We start from the raw sequence: 19,118 nt of genomic DNA, 5'->3' as shown, positions 1-19,118 counted from the left end.
ACAGTGCTGCTGATGCAGTCTGTCGCAATGCTCCCTAGCAACCAAACCTTCTCAAACATCGCGAGATTACACGGGGTTCAAGTTGAAGAAAAATGGCGACGTCTAATTTATTGAAGGTAGGAGGTCCCACACTATGGTCCTACAATGTGAGAATATTTTGCATCGTTTGTGTCTCCCACAGTGTTATGACAGCGATCCTATGAGCCGGTGACTGTGGGCTTCTAATTAGATCGCTAAACATGACGCGTTCATTTGAAACTACATTGTTCGAGTTGTTCATTGCAGCTAGTGAGGTTTTGAGCTATTATAATGTTTAGGGTTTCAGAGCTCTATTCTAGGATGTCTCTCCTCACTGCACAATTTACAGTCATAAAACTACCCGCTATCATGGGACTGCATTGTGTGGATCACGACGATGTAAAATATAGATATATTTTTGTCTTGAATAAAATTGCAAACCAAAAGTGAATCATTTAAATGCCATATAATTCAGCCTGTGCATATCTGGTTTATGTCAAGCTCGAAGCTCACCTGGTGCCTCTGGTCTCTAATGATAAAGCTGTAATAATCCATCTACATTTATTATATTGCATGATAAAGCTGTAATAATCTATCTACACATATTATATTGCACTGTGCCTTCTGTTAGTGTTTTACATGTTTGCTATAATGTAAAATTAATGAAATGTAATGGTTTTTTTTAAATGCATAAAACCCATAACATATTTTTAAAGAGCTGTTTATTGTCCTGGATCTCCTTTCTCAGAATAAAGGCTCCCTGCAGTTCGAAGACAAATGGGATTTGATGCGGCCCATTGTTTTGAAGTTACTCCGTCAGGAGTCAGTTACTAAGCAGCAGTGGTTCGATTTGTTCTCGTAAGTTGTCTTCGATGTGACATAGTCTGGCCTGACATAAATATCAAGAAGTCAGTGTACTGTACATCCAGACTTTTATTTATTTAACTAATGGTGCTTTTTTGGGTCTGATTGTCACTGCAATAATATCAACTTGAACTAACAACATAGGTTGGATTGTTGCACAATGAGTAGAATCTGATTTTAGATCATCTCTTGATACTGTGTTTGACTTGCAGAGACGTCCATGCAGTGTGTTTATGGGACGACAAAGGCCCGGCAAAAATTCACCAGGCACTGAAAGAAGACATCCTAGAATTCATCAAGCAAGCACAGGCAGTACGTACTGTATACCACTTTTGCACCTACCATAATAAAGTGAAGATCATATTTAAATAACTCTGAAGAAATAAATTGCTGGAATCCCAGTCCTGTAATCAATGCATGCTGAGTCTCTTTCTGATCTACTTCAGCGAGTACTCAGTCACCAGGATGACACGGCTTTGCTTAAAGCCTACATTGTGGAGTGGAGGAAGTTCTTCACACAGTGTGATATTCTACCTAAGCCCTTCTGCAAGTTAGAGATCACCCTGCTGGGCAACCAGGGGAGCAATAAGAAGTCCAGTGTTGAAGACAGTATTGTTAGAAAGGTGGTTTCTATATTATCACTTAAATGCAGTTGTTATTATTGTAACAATACATGCACAACATTAAGATGCACATCTATCCTAATCAATTGTTTCCTTATTTTTTTGCTAAAGCTTATGCTAGACACATGGAACGAGTCTATATTCTGTAATATAAAGAACCGGCTCCAGGACAGTGCCATGAAACTGGTCCATGCTGAGAGATTAGGAGAAGCGTTCGACTCGCAGCTTGTCATCGGAGTGCGCGAGTCATATGGTAAAGCTATCATAATGCTAAGCCGCTCGGGTTCTGTCTAGATGGACCTCTCCTGATTGACACTCTTGTCTTTTGCTCTGTCTCGCAGTGAATTTGTGTTCCAACACTGACGACAAGCTCCAGATCTATAGAGAGAATTTTGAGAAGGCATATCTGGATTCGACAGAGAGGTTCTACAAGACACAAGCACCCTCCTATCTGCAACAGAACGGCGTTCAGAACTATATGAAATATGTGAGTGTATTTTTAAACTGCTCTCCTGCCTAAACTTGAAAAATCTGAATGACACTAGTGTTGTCAAAAATAACATATCGATTCTGAATATTTGAAATGGTTTTATTCATTTATATAGTCAGTTGTGGCATTTTTGAAAGCATCACTGTGTTCTTTTAGGGTGTGTTCTCACTTGGCATGTTTGTTTTGAATAAAACGAACCTTGTTGCGATTGCTCTGTTAGTGCGGTTCATTTGAATAAGTGTGAACGCTGCTATCCGAACCCTGGTGCGCACCAAACAAAAAGTGGTCTCGGTCCGCTTCCGAACGAACGCTGGTGCTGTTCAAACGATATATGAATGCAACATGGACCAAAGTAATGTAAACAAACTAAAAACAGGAAGATGAGACCCTATAAAGGACAGAATGCTCAAGCATACCTGATTTTTCTCATCATAAGGCAAATTCACACTGCACAGACAAACGCCAACAAACCAGTTTGATGGGTTTTGTTGGATCAGTGTGTTACCTCTGTCGGCGTTGGTTGGGGTTTGTTTTCATCTGACTGAACATGTTCAATCGGTGTTTGTCAGTGTCTGTTGGGCCAGTGTGAACATGACAGTTATTTTTCATAAAATTCTAAATCTAACGACCAATGTGTTTGTTGGCGTTTGTCTGTTTGGTGTGAATTGGCCTATAGTCGTGATGTTGCCCATCACAGTTCAGTACAGGCATCAGAACTGCGTCTCCTTGCAGCAGATCTTCGTTTCTGTGAGTGACGGAGGGATTCCTGCCACTGTTTTGACTACTTTACACATTTTATAAGCTCTTCACGAGTTCTCAGCAGGTCAAAATACCATCATATGTAGGTTACGCACATAATAGGAGTGCATTTAGCCCAGCACACAACATTGTTTTGGATGTTTGGTAAATTCTATCTCAAAAAAGGCAATACGTAATAAAAGCCAACCCATTTAGGTTGTGAACGTATCCCTATCCCTTTAGGTTTGGTATCCTTAGGTTCGGTGTAAAAAATGCCAATCTGAACGCTAAACGACCCAGGACTAAATGTTTTTTATTGGTCCAGAACAAATGAGCCAAGTGAACCGAACTACAAGTGTGAACACACCCTTACACTCAAGCAGCTCATGATTCGGTGTTTTCAGCGTCTTAAAGGGGTGGTTAATGTGTTAATGTTGCTGTTTGAGCATAAACAACATCTGTAAAGTTACGAAGCTCAAAGTTCAAAGCAAAGGAATATATTTGCTTTTAAAGAAATCGTTTTTTAAGGACTACAACAAACGGCTGGTAGGGACTACACGACATTCCACCCGGGTTAGTGACATCACAAACCCTAAAATTTACATAAACCCCTCCCCCGGGAACGCGATTTATAGATTATCATGACAGAATATACTAATCAATGACTAGAAGATAACTACACATAAGTTACCTAAATTCATCAACTAACCATTCAGAAATGTCCTGTTGCATTCTACATGTTGTCATTTTGAGCTAAAACTTCACATACACACTCTGGGGACATCAAAGACTTATTTTACATCTTGTGAAAATTATACCACCCCTTTAACCCCTTCCCAGTCACCCCCAATTTTGGCAAGTGCTGCATACATGAAATGCCCAAAATAAAAAGGTTACTGCTCATAAGTAATTCTGAATAGAAACATAACACACATACATTTAGAAAGCCAACACTTGAGAGTTTATAGTTCAAGACTCAAAATTAACCAGACTGTTATTAATATTGAGATATATAAGCTCAAACATATTTTGAACTAAAATAATCTGGGATCACCAGTGATCCCTGACTGGTAAGGGGCCTGTTCACACCAAGGACGAGAACTATACGTTCTAAAAAATAGTTCTAAATATAAAAGAATAGCAGATTCCAATTCCATACCATAACGATAACAGCACTGAGAAATGATATCACTGGAATCACCAGTGATATCAGCTGATGAACACTAAAAACATTGACCGCAATCAGAATCCATCCTGCTTTAAAGAGCTCGAGCATTTAAAGCAGCAGACGACTTCAGCGCGCTTAGAATAAACAGAACGATATCGTCCGCTGGTGTGAACGCTAATGTAGTCATCGTTGTAGTTATCGTTCTTTATGTGAACAGGCCTGAAGAACATTTCAGTTTGCTATAAATGTCGCGAATTCCATCTCTGCTTGTGCTGTGAGTTTAATGCGCTTAACGCTTTTTTTCACGTTCAAGTAATTTCCAAAATTTTTGTGAACATATATATATACAGCATTTCACTAGATTTGTAATGAGAAGGTGCATTTCTTGCCAAAATGAAAGCTTGAGGGTTTAACTCTTACAAGTAAGGAAATGCTTTATGTAAAGTAAAATTAATAATTTATTTAACAATGCAGTTGTATTATAGTAGTGTAATTCTGTCTTTGAAATAATATTATAATTTTTTATTATTATTATATAATCACCTTCAGAGCAACTGGATATATTGATTTTGAGTTTCAGTTGATAATGTACTTTTGACCATAGTCAAAGTCAAGGGTTTTATACCCTTAATGTTGTTGCAGTTTTTTCCTGTATTATCAAAAATGGTATAGAATATCGATATTTCTCAAGGTGTTATATTGAAGTTAGAAGTTCCAGTATCTTGACAACTCTAGTTGACAATACAGCTTTCTACTCTGATGGTTTGTTTAACAAGCATTTATGTGTGTGAACGGTAAATCACAGCACATTTCTGAATTGTCATAATTATGTGTCACAATATTTGAGAGTTGTTTATCCCAGTTGACGCTTTTGATTGACAGGCAGATGGCAAGTTAAGAGAAGAGGAGAAGCGTGCACTTCGATATCTGGAAACCAGACGTGAATGTAACTCCGTCCAGGCAGTGAGTGTTCCATGCTCCAAAAATGCTCCTAAACAAGATCCTGTGGTGTGCCGCATTATTAAATAATGCTCAGCCTGTAGTGCGCACTTGTCTTTTTCGCATACTAACATCGGGTGCTCAGTTTGTGCCTTTTGCGTTCATTCAGCTAATGGAGTGTTGTGTGAATGTGCTGGTGACATCGTTCAAAGAGACAATCCTGGCCGAATGTCCGGGAATGATCAAGCGGAACGAGACAGAGAGTGAGTACGGCAGGAGCTCTGGCACCAAAGGCTCAGCGAGTTCAGGTTGGCAATGGGACCCAGTTCCCATCTATATCTTGCCAACACCTCCCCACCCATCTCACCATCTGTGTGTTTGTGTGCTGATCCACCAACCCATTTACACTGTAAACAAACACAACAGCATACAACTGTTATATGTAAAGGGAAGGAAATCCCACATTTTTGTAGATTGCATCAGGAATACTTGGTTTAATTCATGTGTATTTTGGCATTAGAGCTCCATAGACAGGAACTTCATGTTTTTCTTTTACTGTTTCAGTATGTTTTACTGTAATTGAAGTGTGTTTGTTCTGCTGTTGGTGTGTTTCCACAGAGCTGCACCTCATGTTCTCGCTGATGGACAAAGTGCCCAGTGGGATTGAGCCTATGCTGAAGGACCTGGAGGATCATATCTTGAATGCAGGTCTGGCTGATATGGTGGCCACAGCGGAGACCATTACCTCAGTGAGTAGAGACAGTAGCTACAGTTGCATCATGGATCCTGTACACGAGTACAGTTGCTGTTAGGCAATCACTAAATGATGTAGGAAGTCATTCATTTTTATTAATCCTTGTTTGTGATTTGTATGCTTTGGGGATGTGTGGGACTAGTCTACTAAACGAAACCGCTGCTGCTAGTCGACATTGGAAATACTAGTTTTTTTTTTTTGCACATTTATGCTTTGCTATTTTTTACAAAGGCTACATTCAAACACAAATGTGCAAGTGGTGGGTGCAATACAGACTTTTTATTTGAGGAATTCTGTAAATATTATTAATCTTGTACTTACTGGTCCTGAGCTGCCTGTGATTCAGTTGATTTTAATAAATTTGTCTATATTGTTCAAAGTTGATTAAAGGGATAGTTTACCCAAAAATGAAACTTTTCTATTAATTTACTCACCCCTTTAGGTCATCCAAGATGTAGGTGTCTTTTTTTCTTCTTCAATAGAACAGTAAAGAATATTTTTAGCTGAAACCATAGTTTCATATAATGCAAGTCAACGGCTACCATCACTGTGAGAGTAAAAAAAAACGTATACAGGCAAAACAAAATGAATACCAGTGGCTCCAGACGATACATTGAGGTCTTATGAAGTGAAACGATCAGTCTGCGCAAGAAACTGAACATTATTTACAGCATTATTACCTGTAATCCAGAGCCTCTGCAAATAGTCATGTCGGTCTGGAGCGTGAGCTTCTTGTATAACAGCAAATAAAACATTTTTGGGGAACTATCCCTCTAAGTGAACGCTTAAGTATAATGTACAATGATCATAATGCAAGGCAAGCACAGTGCATGTATATGATCTATTTATCAGTGAATTCAGTATGGGATTTGACTGTTTGATTTATAGATTAAGTATGCTATTTTAAATGGATCGCTGATACAAACTGTTTCTGACTGTCATCTGGGGGTTTCGTCGACTAGTAGTCGGTTATAAAATTTCAGTTTAAACGTTATGGAAATTAATCGTGGCGCACATCCCTAAAATCCATAATATGGCTCCAAACTGTTTCTCAAAATTCTTAATTAATGCTCTTTATGACTTATTGATTTTTTTATTTTTGCAGGACTCTGAAAAATATGTCGAGCAACTCCTAACATTGTTTAACCGCTTTAGTAAATTAGTTAAGGATGCATTCCAAGATGACCCACGTTTCCTAACAGCCAGGGATAAAGTAAGTCTCAAGAAATCCAAACCATTCACTGTTAAAGACTTCACAGGAAAAGAATAGTTATAAATGTTATTCAAAATATTTGTATTTTTATTGGATAAAATAATAATACAATATATTCATATAATCTATAGGTATAAAAAATATACACTACTAAAGGCGGGGTCAGTGAGATTTAAAAAATATATATTGTACTTTTATTCAGCAAGGATGCATTTAAATTTCTATTTTAAATAAATATTGTTCTTATGTTTTTTTTTCATTCATCAAAGAATCCTGAACAAAAAGTGTATCAAGGTTTACCCCAAAATATTATGCAGCTCAACTGTTTTCATCATTGATAGTAACAAATCAGCATATTATAATAATTTCTGAAGGATCATGTGACACTGAAGACTGAATTAATGATGCTGAAAACTCAGCTTTGCCAAATCTGCTTATTCTGCAAGACCATATTCTACGTCCCTTAATCCTACCCAATACCTAAACTTAACAACTCCTTCACTAACTATTAATAAGCAGTACTTAGGAGTTTATTGTGGCAAAAGTCTTAGTAATTAGTTAGTTAATAGTGAGAATTGGACCCTAAACTAAAGTGTGACCAAAAAATCTTACTGACCCCGAAATAGTGTATCTTTTTTTTACATGTTGAAAAGTGAAGTGGAGAGGAGGTGATTTCCATTTTTCATTCTTATTTATTACCATATTATACATGCATGTTTACGCAGGCATACAAAGCAGTAGTGAATGACGCAACAATATTTAAACTAGAGCTCCCTCTAAAACAGAAAGGGTAAGACATCTCAATATATACATATATATCTTTTGAAAAGTACTTTTTTACCTGTAGATCTGGGATATATTTGAATTACTGTGGTTTTGGTTTGAATTATTTGTCCTTTATTTGCAGTGGGGGTCTAAAAACACAACCAGAGTCCAAATGTCCAGAACTGCTGGCCAATTACTGTGATATGCTCCTTAGAAAGACTCCACTGAGCAAGAAACTCACATCAGAGGAAATAGAGGCCAAGCTGAAGGAAGTGGTGAGTGAGTAGGTGGAGTGTCCACAAAAATATTTGTATTTTATTGTGGCAGTGTTTTTTGCACGTCTCTCTTCACAACTGCCAAATCAGATGCGATGTGTTAATTATTTCTTTTTATCTCCTGATTACAGCTCTTGGTTCTAAAGTATGTTCAGAACAAAGATGTCTTCATGAGGTACCACAAAGCGCACTTGACTCGCAGGCTTATTCTTGACATTTCTGCAGACAGTGAGATTGAAGAAAACATGGTGGAGTGGCTCAGGGTAAGAGGAATTGAGAGCGCGATTGTAATTATTGATGAAAGACTTTTTAGTGAATCTCTATCGAGTGATTTTTGTGTCTGTGCAGGAGGTTGGTATGCCAGCAGATTACGTGAACAAGCTCGCCAGAATGTTCCAGGACATCAAAGTATCAGAAGACTTAAATCAATCCTTCAAAGAAATGCATAAACACAACAAACTTGCATTACCAGGTCAGATATGACTGTCTTATGATGCTATGATGAATTAGAGGTCTCCACTCCTGCAAAAATGTTACCTTCTCATCACTCCTACCCCGCAACATTCATGTTTTGTCCCACTACTGCCCACAAAAGTCCTCAGGTAAAAGTAAACAGATTTTTTCAGTACATCCATGAAATAATTTCAAGTTTGGCTGCCTAGCAACAACCTTCACATCCTAGCATAAACACTCCCGATATATTATTTGTTATTAAAGCATCTACATTCACAAACCACTGTTAATTTGAACAGAAAAGCAAGTACAGAATAGGCTACTACATGTGTGATTAATCAATTAAGCTGACTGCACAATGAATCTCTCATAATGTCTACTCTTTGTTATAATGAGAGGATTCGTGAGCGTGCAGAACTCGGCACTGAACAAAAATTCAGTTGTTTTGAGTGGTAAGTGGATTCTGACAAACTTAAACACCTCTGATTGGCAATTGCGTTCAAGAAATCAACAGGCAACAAAATCAATGTTGGAGATTTACTCAACGCTGCAAAAATGTGTTGATGCTCTCCAGAGCACAAAGACAGATATGCACTGGATCGCTTGCCAAATCTGTTTCACCAATATGCTATTACTACGGAGAAAACTACACCATGCAGTTATGGGCAGCTTTTCCCTCTAAAAGTGATCAGAAGTAGCAGCAAACGGGAAGACTAAGCCTTCCCCACACACATATGAGCATCTAACCGCCCGCACCCACATTCGCCCATCAAATCTTGTCCCGCGCCGCACTCTGTTGCGTTGGGTCCCGCGGGAGTGCGGGCCTCTATTCTGAACTGTTTTGTTGTACATTCAAACTAATTTTTATTTATGTTTTGACACTATAGCCGACTCTGTCAATATAAAGATCTTGAATGCGGGAGCATGGTCTCGGAGTTCAGAGAAAGTGTTTGTATCTTTGCCCACCGAACTAGAAGATCTCATTCCTGAAGTCGAGGAGTTTTACAAGAAAAATCACAGTGGCAGAAAATTACACTGGCACCATCTGATGTCCAATGGCATTGTGAGTGGCATCTTCAGCTTAAGCCCTTTGCATAACGGCATGCTCTACTTCCTGTGAAAATAAGGGAGAGCCAAAACCAGAAGTTTTCCTTGAAGACTATTAAGGCAAAAAAGAATAAGAAATAAGAACAGCGAAAGAAGTTCTAGGTCCTATTGTAGTTGTGATGTTATCAAATTAAACTATTTGTAAACTATATTTTATTTTAAAAAATGCACACATTCACTCTTATTCAAAATGTTTCTTGTCTCGTCACATTCAGTTATGAATTAAATGATTCATTCAAAACAGTGACATTTCATGAAAAAGTTGAGTAGGTTGCATCATTGGACATTACTGTCGGTCCTTGAACATTACTGTAACACATTTGTCAAATATTGAATGTTTAGCTACTTGCATCTTACCATGCTCACTTACATATATTTTCTTGTTGGAATTCACACTCATCTTCTGTGAACAGTAAGGCCCGCCTTCTTTGATTGGATTGGCCGTCACAATCATTTTGACATTGATGAGTGATGTGGTAGACCAGCCTAAAAATATAGGCTAACTTTTAAAACATTTTGGGGATGAACAATTTGGCCATTTCTAATTATTGAGTGGGACTTGAAAAAACTGCTGAACTTTGATGCTCACAAGTTGTACTACTGTGAATTGTGTTGCTGTAAACTTTAATTTAGTCTTTGAAATGTCAGTATTCTTGCTACACTGGATTTGGAGATTCTGTCTCAAATTTGACATTTTATAGGGGTCCTTCATGTCAAGGGAACTTCTCTTCTATCCCTAGATCACATTCAAGAATGAAGTTGGGCAGTATGATTTAGAAGTTACGACATTCCAGTTAGCTGTGCTGTTTGCCTGGAACCAAAGGCCAAGAGAGAGGATCAGCTTTGAGAATCTGAAATTAGCCACGGAACTTCCAGACGCTGAGCTGCGCCGGACCCTCTGGGTAAAGTCTTTATTTTGATGACATTTCCCTTAAAGCAATTCACTGTTAGCAATGGGATGAGCATGGTCTGATCCTGTGGAATGAAAATGAAGGGATCTGATATGACATTGACTTTTGGTTGCTGAATACTGCCTAACCTTTTCTTGGTTGTTTGTTGTTGTTTTTAAATCTGTAGTCTCTTGTAGCTTTCCCCAAACTAAAGCGTCAGGTGCTGTCATATGAACCTGTGGTGGGCTCTCCTAAAGACTTTGCGGAAGGCTCTGTATTTTACATCAATCAAGAGTTTTCTTTAATGTAAGGACACTCATCACTGTTTGCGTTTGATGATTCAACAATACTACAAAATGTGTGTTAATGAATCATAATAGAAAGTATATTCTCATCACATTTCATGCAGTACTGTTTAAACGATTGGGGTCGGTAAGTTTCTTATGCTTACCATGGCTGCATTTATTTGATCAAAAATACAGTGAATATGACATATTATTACAATTTAAAAGAACTATTTTCTACTTTAATATATATATATATATATATATATATATATATATATATATATAAATTCCTGTGATGGCAAAGCTGTATTTTCAGCATCATTACTTCATTCTTCAGTGTCACATGATCCTTGAGAAATCATTCTAAAATGCTGATTTGCTGCTCAAGAAACATTTATTATTATTATCAGTTACAGTTATGCTGCTTCATATTTTTGTGGATTCTTCAAAAAAAAAAATTTCAGGATTCTTTGATGAATAATGTTCAAAAGAACAACATTTATTTGAAATATAATGTAAAAAGTATTTATTGTAATTTTTGATCAATTTAAAACACCCTTGCTGAAAAAAAAGAAAAATTTGGTAAACAAAAATCTTACTGGCCGCAAACTTTTGAACGGTATTTAATGGTGTATACATAAAAGGTTATCTAATAATTACAAATATTGCTGGACTACTATATTTTTCTTAATTGCATGTTTTAACAGAGCTCAGTTCAATGAAATAATCTCTTCTGCACAGAAAAAACTCAAAGGTCCAGAAAAGAGGGAAGATCAATTTGATTGGTCGATTACAACTCACCACAGAGAGAATGCGTGAAGAAGAAAATGAGGGCATCGTGCAACTTAGGATACTACGCACACAGGTATTGGAGTTATTGAACCTATCACTAGCTACGTTTACATGGACACAATCGGAATGAAATCAATCCGACTGATGAATCCGAACAAGGTGTTTACATGATTGATAAATAAAGTAATCGGGTTGATGTGCGCGTTTATATGTCACAAGTTTCAAATCGGATCTGATGTTTTGACATGCGCACACTGCACGAATATACAGAGTTTCCCGCTTTTTGCGCATAAATATTCTCCTCTATTGGTTCTTTATTTGTTTTAAAAAGCAGACGTAATATTAATTCGTCTCTGGTCATAATTTAGAGCATATTAACCGTTTTGCCGTGCTGCTTATTGATCACGCAGTAAAAATGCCCCTCCCCGCGGTCAAAACCAGTCGTCTGTGGATGAGAATCCAAAACAAGGACTGGTGGGACGTTGTCCTGCTTCACTTCACAGATGCGCGAGTGAAATGAGAATTTTAGAATGACGGGAAACTTATTAATATGACACTTTATTCAACAGGAAGAACAGCTCGTTCCGCGCGTCATACGTCATTACGCTAGTTAACGTCATTGCACATGCGCAGTCCTTTCAGTTTCGGTTTTCAATCCGATCAAGTGTTTACATGTTCTCTCGATCGGATTACAAAAGGGATAAACCACCCCTTTCAATCCGATCGAAATTTCATTCGGATCGAGCTCAATCGGATCGATTAAGGTGTTTACATGAAGGTTTTTTAGTCCGATTGAGCCGTCAATCCGATTATAAGTGTCCATGTAAACGCAGCTATTGACACTCCTATCTATCTGTCTGGATGGATGGTTGGTTGGTCCTGGTAAACCCTATGTTGTGGGGACCAAATGTTCACCTTGGTCCCCATGATGAAAGCATCTTATACTTCATAGGGTAGGGCGTAGTGTTAGAATATACCGTTTGTACAGTATAAAAATCATTATGAAAAAAAAGTCCTCCTAAAACATGGAAACCCAACGTGTGTGTGTTAGATTCTTTATTATATTATTTTCCACATTTTAGAATAATAGTGATGTAAGCAAACAATGATACAGGTATGGGAATTATATAGTGATTTCATGAGGTGCATCCTCAGATGTTTCAAATGGTTTTGAAGGATGTTTTCTGGGTACCATCTGGTCCAACTTACCCATTTATTTATTTTACGTTTTGTAAAGATATTCATATGCTGGCAGTTTCTACTTGTCTACTATAAAAGCATGAGAAACATTAAAGTCTAGACATTTCTCAGACATGCTAACACTGAAGGAAACCTCATTTGTCACTAAACTCCTCTTCTTCACTCTGTACAGGAAGCTATCATTCAGATTATGAAGATGAGGAAGAGGATCAGCAATGCCCAGCTTCAGACGGAGCTGGTGGAGATCCTAAAGAACATGTTTCTTCCCCAGAAAAAGATGATCAAAGAGCAGATCGAGTGGCTGATAGAACAGAAGTACATCAAACGGGATGAGACGGACATTAACACGTTTATCTACATGGCGTAGCCTACCACGCCCAGTGCACTCTGGGACGTTTTTTTTTTTAGACACTAGCACTCCTTTGGAGGATTCCATATCTGATTTCAGCTCATTGCCCAGCCTGGCCTGCTGGATGACTGACTAGATCTCAACACACATCATGCTGAGAAATTGCTGAAATATCCCTGCCTTACTTCACAAATCTATGAAATTAATAAAAATGAACTTTGAAAGAAATAGAGGAGTAAAATGAGTAGAATTCTGTGTTGCTAATTTATATGCGTCAGATGCATGTCTGTGATTTTGGGCAACTTAAATGCATCTTTTAAATGTGTTTCGCCACCTTTGACGCCAACGCCCTAGGTGAAAATATGGCTAAATTCTGAAAAAGCCATCCAGCTGTGTTTTTTCTGGGTTCACCACTAGCTTATCCTAGCTCTGAACATCCAATCGCAGACAATGTGCCTTTCATTGCGTTAAGAAAATGTAAAGTTCAGGCCAATTCCTTTTTTTAGTGATTAAATTATCATCATGATTCACAGCATTGTATGTTATTGCAGAGAATTGCAGGCCTCAGGCGTCTTTTCCTCAGTAGTTTTACCCATCAGGTCACAGTCTCTGCTTAGTTTATCTCCCTAGTGGCAAGTTAGAAATGTACACTGCCGCTGTCCATGGTGCTGATGAGATGGACAGTATACTGAGTCTGCAAGAGTAGAATTATGTTGAGTTACACGCCAATGCTATTGAATAATGGCACTATTTCAGCAAAAATGACATAATGCGTGTCTGGGCATACATTGGTGTCTACCCCGCCGCACATGCTCAGACTAGGAGTCCCCCCTCCGCTCGTAGGCCCCTCCCATACACGCGTGAGAGTAATCCGGAGCTCGGAGAAGAGCCTCGGTTGCACGGGACCGCAAGAACGTCGCTGGATCCCGGGAGGACCGGAGAGAGAGACGCCAACGTGGGACTGGAGTTGTGCTCAGGTATTGGATTATTTCACAAGCAACGAGGCCGTGTTGATCTATTACACTAGCAGTGTGTGACATCCGATCGAATTTGACACGGTTTAGAATGCAAGACTGCAATTACCCTTACAAACGAGATGAGCGCGCTGATTTATGTTAATTCCGAGCGCGAGAGGTATATTTTGCCACCTGACGGGACGCGTGCAGCGGCGAAAAAATAATAATATCGCGCTCTTATTTGATGGAGATTCTTGGCTGTTCCAGGCACAATTTGTCATGTCTTTAAAGCCAGTGTGTGAACTGGAAGCCTACTGCATCTGTTCGGTACGTTCGGGTAAAGCAGAGCCCAATTGTTCTTGAACAGCAAAGGAAATCACTTTCCGTGGCACGTTGTTAATTAGTTGTCCCCACGCCTTGCGTTTCTTATTAAGATAAGTTTGACCACCGGTCTGTTAGGAGTGTAGTCCCTCGGTCGTTAGCGGGAACATAACGTGTTTTAACCCAGAACTGTTAATGCAAAAAATTTTATCTGATGACATGTTTAGTGTGTGAATCGTAAAACCTTATTGTGCAGTTCCGTCAATATTTGGGTAGTAATGTAAGCTGTTTGGCCTAATCAGATGAAGTATTTGTAATTATAATACATTACATTGTTTTAATATATTTTTTATGAATTAGATACATTTGATGACTATTAATAATCACGCAATGGTAATACATTTGTTTGCTTATTCATTTATTTATATCTTTCAAGGAGGAGTCCTGTATCATTGTGCAAAGCAATTTTGTTTTCCATAAAGTATACAGTCAAATTATATGGACATGGTACCTGGTTTCTATCTGATCTAAGATTAGGCTATTAGTTAGTTATTAGTTGGTCAGTTGGTTGAACAGCCACCGTGTTCTAAAAACCAGCTTGACCACCTTAAACTGGAATGACAAATTAGTGTCTGGTTTGTTGCTGGTCCAAGTTGGTTTACCAGATAATGACAATCTTAGGCTGACTAGAAACCAGCCATGCCCCAAAACATTTACTAGTAAACTTGACTTTACTACTCTAACTAGTTCACTAGTTCTGTTCTAGTTGATTGTCATTAGCTGGTCACATTTGGTCATTAGCTAGTTGATTAGTCACCATGTTATTAAAACCTGCCTGACCACCTCAAATTGGAATGACCAACTAACTTATAGCTGCATGTTTGTTGCTGGTCCAAGTTGGTTTACCAGCTAAGATAATCTTAGACTAAACCAACTACAATGTTAAGATTGATTCTTTAGTTGGGCTAATAACTAATTTACTGCTCTAACTAGTTCTGTTCTATTGCTGGTCCAGTCTGTTCATTAGATGCTTAGCCAGCCACAATATTATATAAACCAGCTTAACCACCATAAATGTGATAACTAACAAGCAGCTGGTTTATTTACCAGCTAATGATGATTATCTTAGACTAGCTAAAAAACAGCCACCGTGTTCCAAATTACAACCACCAAATTGTATTTTCCAGCAGGGCTAGTAAACATTACTATTTTACTAGTCAAACTAGTTCATTGTTTAGTGAAAAGAGTGTTAATTAGTACTTAATGCTCAATATTTATTTAGCGAAACATGCGATAATATAAGAAAAGGGGTAACACTTTACAATAAGGTTTCATTTGTTAACATTAGTTAATGTATTAACTAACATGAACTAACCATGAGCAACACATTTGTTAATGTATTTTTTATGTGTATTTCTGTCAAAACAGTACACAATTATTGTTGTTTGTGACACCAAATAAATAAGAAGTAATATCCAGAAGTGTTGAGATTATATTACCTAAAGTCATTCAATTTGTCATCAGAAACCAGATTGCATTTCAAAAGTAACGCATCCAACACTGTCTGCAGTTCATTTTGAATTGAGCATATTTTGCGATAGTGATGGACTCAGCAATGCATGTTTTAGGCACAAGGAGTCATAGAGTACTGGGGTGATTCTAGGTGTACTGTATGGCTTGTGAGATGACATACTAAATGTATTCATGAGGTGGCTGCAGTGACGCAGCTGGGATACCCTGAAATGGTGATTTGTCGGAGAGGGGAGGGGGTTTTCATCAAGCTCTTTGGTGCACACTGTTTCTCTGCCAGCTATTCCAGTGCAGCTTCCTCTCTTGTGCTCTCACTCTTTTTACCACCTACACTTCTAATGCCACAGTAGGAGTTTCAGTAGGTAGTGCACCATGTTGGCCCTGCTGTCCCGAGGGATTCATACAGTGCATTTTCTTCAGGAACTCAATATTCTGGGTCTCACTCTGTTTTTGTTGTTGTTGTCTGTTTTTTTTTTTTCAAATTAAGCGCAATGTATAATAGAGCTGAGACCATAAACCACATCATTCCACTACCCCGCTTATAAACTTTTATGAGCTAGCGGTGCATAAGTTGGGTGTGAGAGAGAGTCAAAAGGCCTCTATCGGTCTCAATTGGCACATTACATCTGTCAGCTTAGTTTTAACATTGCAAATTCATAAAGCCAATATGGTGCTTCTGAACAGATGCATAATCACATAATATTCTTGCTACTTTAATCTTTCAGTTGTACTGTTTGGTACCCTGAAGTTTGAATTCCACTTGCAAGCATCAGCACTGCCTACTGTATATTAGGACCGTGTAGAGGAGAGACCGTTTGCTTGTGTGGTGGACATCTCACTGATGTCACGAGTCAGTCACGAGACAAGGCCAGGCACCATCTGCCGTGCTGGCAGTCCAACTGCTGTGTTTTCATTTCCCCAGGTTCTCCAGTCAAGTGTACTGTACAATCAAGTTAACAGCGTTTCCAGTACCTAACCAGTCCCTAGCCATGCTCTCACAAGTTCTCTGCTAAAGAAAAAAAGATATGCTAAAAGCATTTAGAAGGAAAATTCAGGGTTCAGTGTAAGTTAAGCTCAGTCAACTGCATTTGTGGCCTAATGTTGATTTCCACAAAAATAGATTACCACATTTCTTGGGGGGAAAAAGAAGCAAAAATCTGGCTCATAATGAGGCACTTACAATGGAAATTAATTTGTAGCATATCCACAACATCAGGATGATCAGGCCTTTCCTAACTGAGCCTGCAACACAACTTCTCGTCCAGGCCTTTGTCATTTCGAGGCTGGACTACTGCAAAGCTCTTCTGGCTGGACTTCCAACATGTGCAATCAAACCCTTTACAGATGATCAAGTATGCGGCGGGTCGCCTAGAGAGAGAACACACATCACATCTCTGTGTATCTCTCTGCACTGGCTCCCGGTTGCGGCTCTCATCAAGTCCAAGACATTGGTGCTTGCCTACAGGACGGCCACGGGCTCTGCACCCTCCTACCTCCACTGTCCACTCTCTCACGAGTCTACGTGCCCTCAAGGAGCCTTCGGCCTGTAAGTGAGCGGCGTCTCGTTGTTCCATCGCAGAGAGGCACAAAATCACTTCCCAACCACTTCCGGACAGCTGAATCCCTCACAATTTTCAAGAAACAGCTGAAACATAATCTCTTCCGTGAGCACTTGACTGGAGCCTGCAAAAAAATTATAGATACTATATTTCCTCTATGCTTTCATTATTACTTCCTCTATGCTCTCACTATTCATTAATCCCTCCCTGTTCTAGCTTGTTCTAACTTGAACGATGACTAAAACTTTGTTTTAATTGTGCTGCTTATGTTTACTGCCTCTTTAGATGAATCGCTTGTTGTATTTCTCAACTGTAAGTCACTTTGGATAAAAGCTTCTGCTAAATGAATTTAAACAGCTTAGCAGCACAAATAATACACTTGTTTCAACAAGATTTCATGTAATAAGGTTCATGTTAAGTTGCTCACTGTAACATTGATTTAGCTTTTCTTTAATAAAATGGAAACATTATTTGTGGTAATCAGTTTTCTTATATATATTTATAGTATGCATAAACATTTTGATTTGACATTTATGTTTATATATAAAAAAAATGTTTTTAGTTACTTTATGTGCTTTCGTCAATTTTATTTTGATATGTTTTTTTATGTTTTTGTTTTTATATTTATATTTTGCAACCTTTTTTTAAATTTTTTTAAAAAAATTTAAATTTTATTTCAGCTTTATTTAAAAAAGGAAATGATTTTTAATAGTTTTAGTTAATAACAACACTGATGGTCAACATTATTCTCCAAATTCCGTCGAGTTTATGTAACTTGTATTGAATCCACAACGTTCCTTTAATGAACATAATTTATCATAATGTTGTTTGTATAACATGCAAATATGATGTAATTATTATCATCGCCAATTAACGAGATCATCAAGATATGGAAGAAGCTTCATCCTACATTTGCTAACTTGATATTGCGTGACGATCTAATGGAGCTGTTATTATCCGAAATCTTGGGTAATACGTCTTTACGTTTTCTCTGCAGAAATTAGAATTAATGTTCCTGAAGGTTTGGGAATGGAGATGAATAATTCACCGCAGCTCGGCTCTCAAAACTAGCCTCTGAGAGAGCTGTGATTGACAGACTGCCCATGCTTTTCAGACAAGTCGTCGGAAATGTGCAGAGAATAGGACGGAAGGATCCTTTTTTGTATATTTGAACATAAATGGCGTGTTGTATGTGGCGTTCCTGGATAAGATGTCATCTGAACTACTTTCAGACTCTTGAATAGCTCTTATAGACTCGTTCAGTCAAAAAAAGGTATTCCCCAGTCAGTGGAAGAGGGGTGTTAATCCGACACACTCATCCCAGTAGGCATCGCTTTTGCTCTACCAGTGTCTGTGGTGAATACAACTCTTTAATGATACATTCCAGTTCAACCTGGATTTAAAGCAAAGTGTCACAGCAGTGCCGGGGCACAGTGACATGGTTGTTCTGCAGGTACAGTTCCTGCCGTGTGACTTCATCTCCTCCTGCCAGACAGATTGTCGAGACTAGAGGGACGTGTTCCTTCCAATCAATCTCTAAAAAGCAGTTTCATTGTCACCGTATATCTTTTGTGTGTCAAGTCTAATTGCGTTTTCAGATTCTCTGTCTCATGGAGTCTGGCCAGGTGCGCACGTATGACTTTGTTTGGTCCACAATGCCGCTTATTCTGGCCCAGAACTGCCCACTTAGACATCTGACCAATGTGATCAATGTGTAGTGATCAAATAGAGTTTGTTTTATTTTTATTTGGCATTTAAGATATACATTACTTCGATAGTTTGGGGTTGATACGGTTTTGTAATGTTTTTGAAAGATGTTTTTGGTTA

At 38.3% G+C, this 19,118-nt stretch overlaps 2 protein-coding genes across 5 annotated transcripts in view; both read left to right on the top strand.

Annotated features, from left to right (window-relative positions):
• The first annotated feature begins 32 nt into the window (after positions 1–32).
• On the top strand, positions 33–13,171 carry cul5b (cullin 5b). 4 transcript variants are annotated; one of them, XM_084386450.1, is made up of 19 exons: positions 33–116; positions 767–876; positions 1,095–1,194; positions 1,329–1,505; positions 1,617–1,758; positions 1,847–1,992; positions 4,784–4,864; positions 5,010–5,103; positions 5,459–5,589; positions 6,700–6,807; positions 7,533–7,597; positions 7,715–7,847; positions 7,979–8,110; positions 8,196–8,319; positions 9,188–9,363; positions 10,148–10,309; positions 10,485–10,603; positions 11,326–11,449; positions 12,749–13,171. In XM_084386450.1, the coding sequence occupies exons 1-19, from the start codon at positions 93–95 to the stop codon at positions 12,941–12,943; spliced, it is 2,343 nt and encodes a 780-aa protein (XP_084242576.1). In that variant the 5' UTR covers positions 33–92; the 3' UTR covers positions 12,944–13,171. The 4 variants fall into 4 exon arrangements, with proteins under 4 accessions (XP_084242576.1, XP_084242575.1, XP_084242574.1 ...); XM_084386449.1 differs by having other exon boundaries at positions 5,010–5,148; XM_084386448.1 differs by having other exon boundaries at positions 110–561.
• A 644-nt stretch (positions 13,172–13,815) lies between these two features.
• The window catches only part of capn5b (calpain 5b), a 32,434-nt gene continuing 27,131 nt past the window's right edge, over positions 13,816–19,118 (top strand). The window contains exon 1 of the mRNA XM_084387789.1: positions 13,816–13,902. The gene's annotated coding sequence lies outside the window, so the exon portion shown is untranslated. The remainder of the gene's footprint in view (positions 13,903–19,118) is intronic.

Source organism: Rutilus rutilus (assembly GCF_951802725.1).
Source record: "Rutilus rutilus genome assembly, chromosome: 18".
NCBI lineage: Eukaryota > Metazoa > Chordata > Actinopteri > Cypriniformes > Leuciscidae > Rutilus > Rutilus rutilus.
The sequence above is the reverse complement of the archived record's forward strand: the minus strand, read 5'-3'. Positions and strand labels throughout refer to the sequence as shown.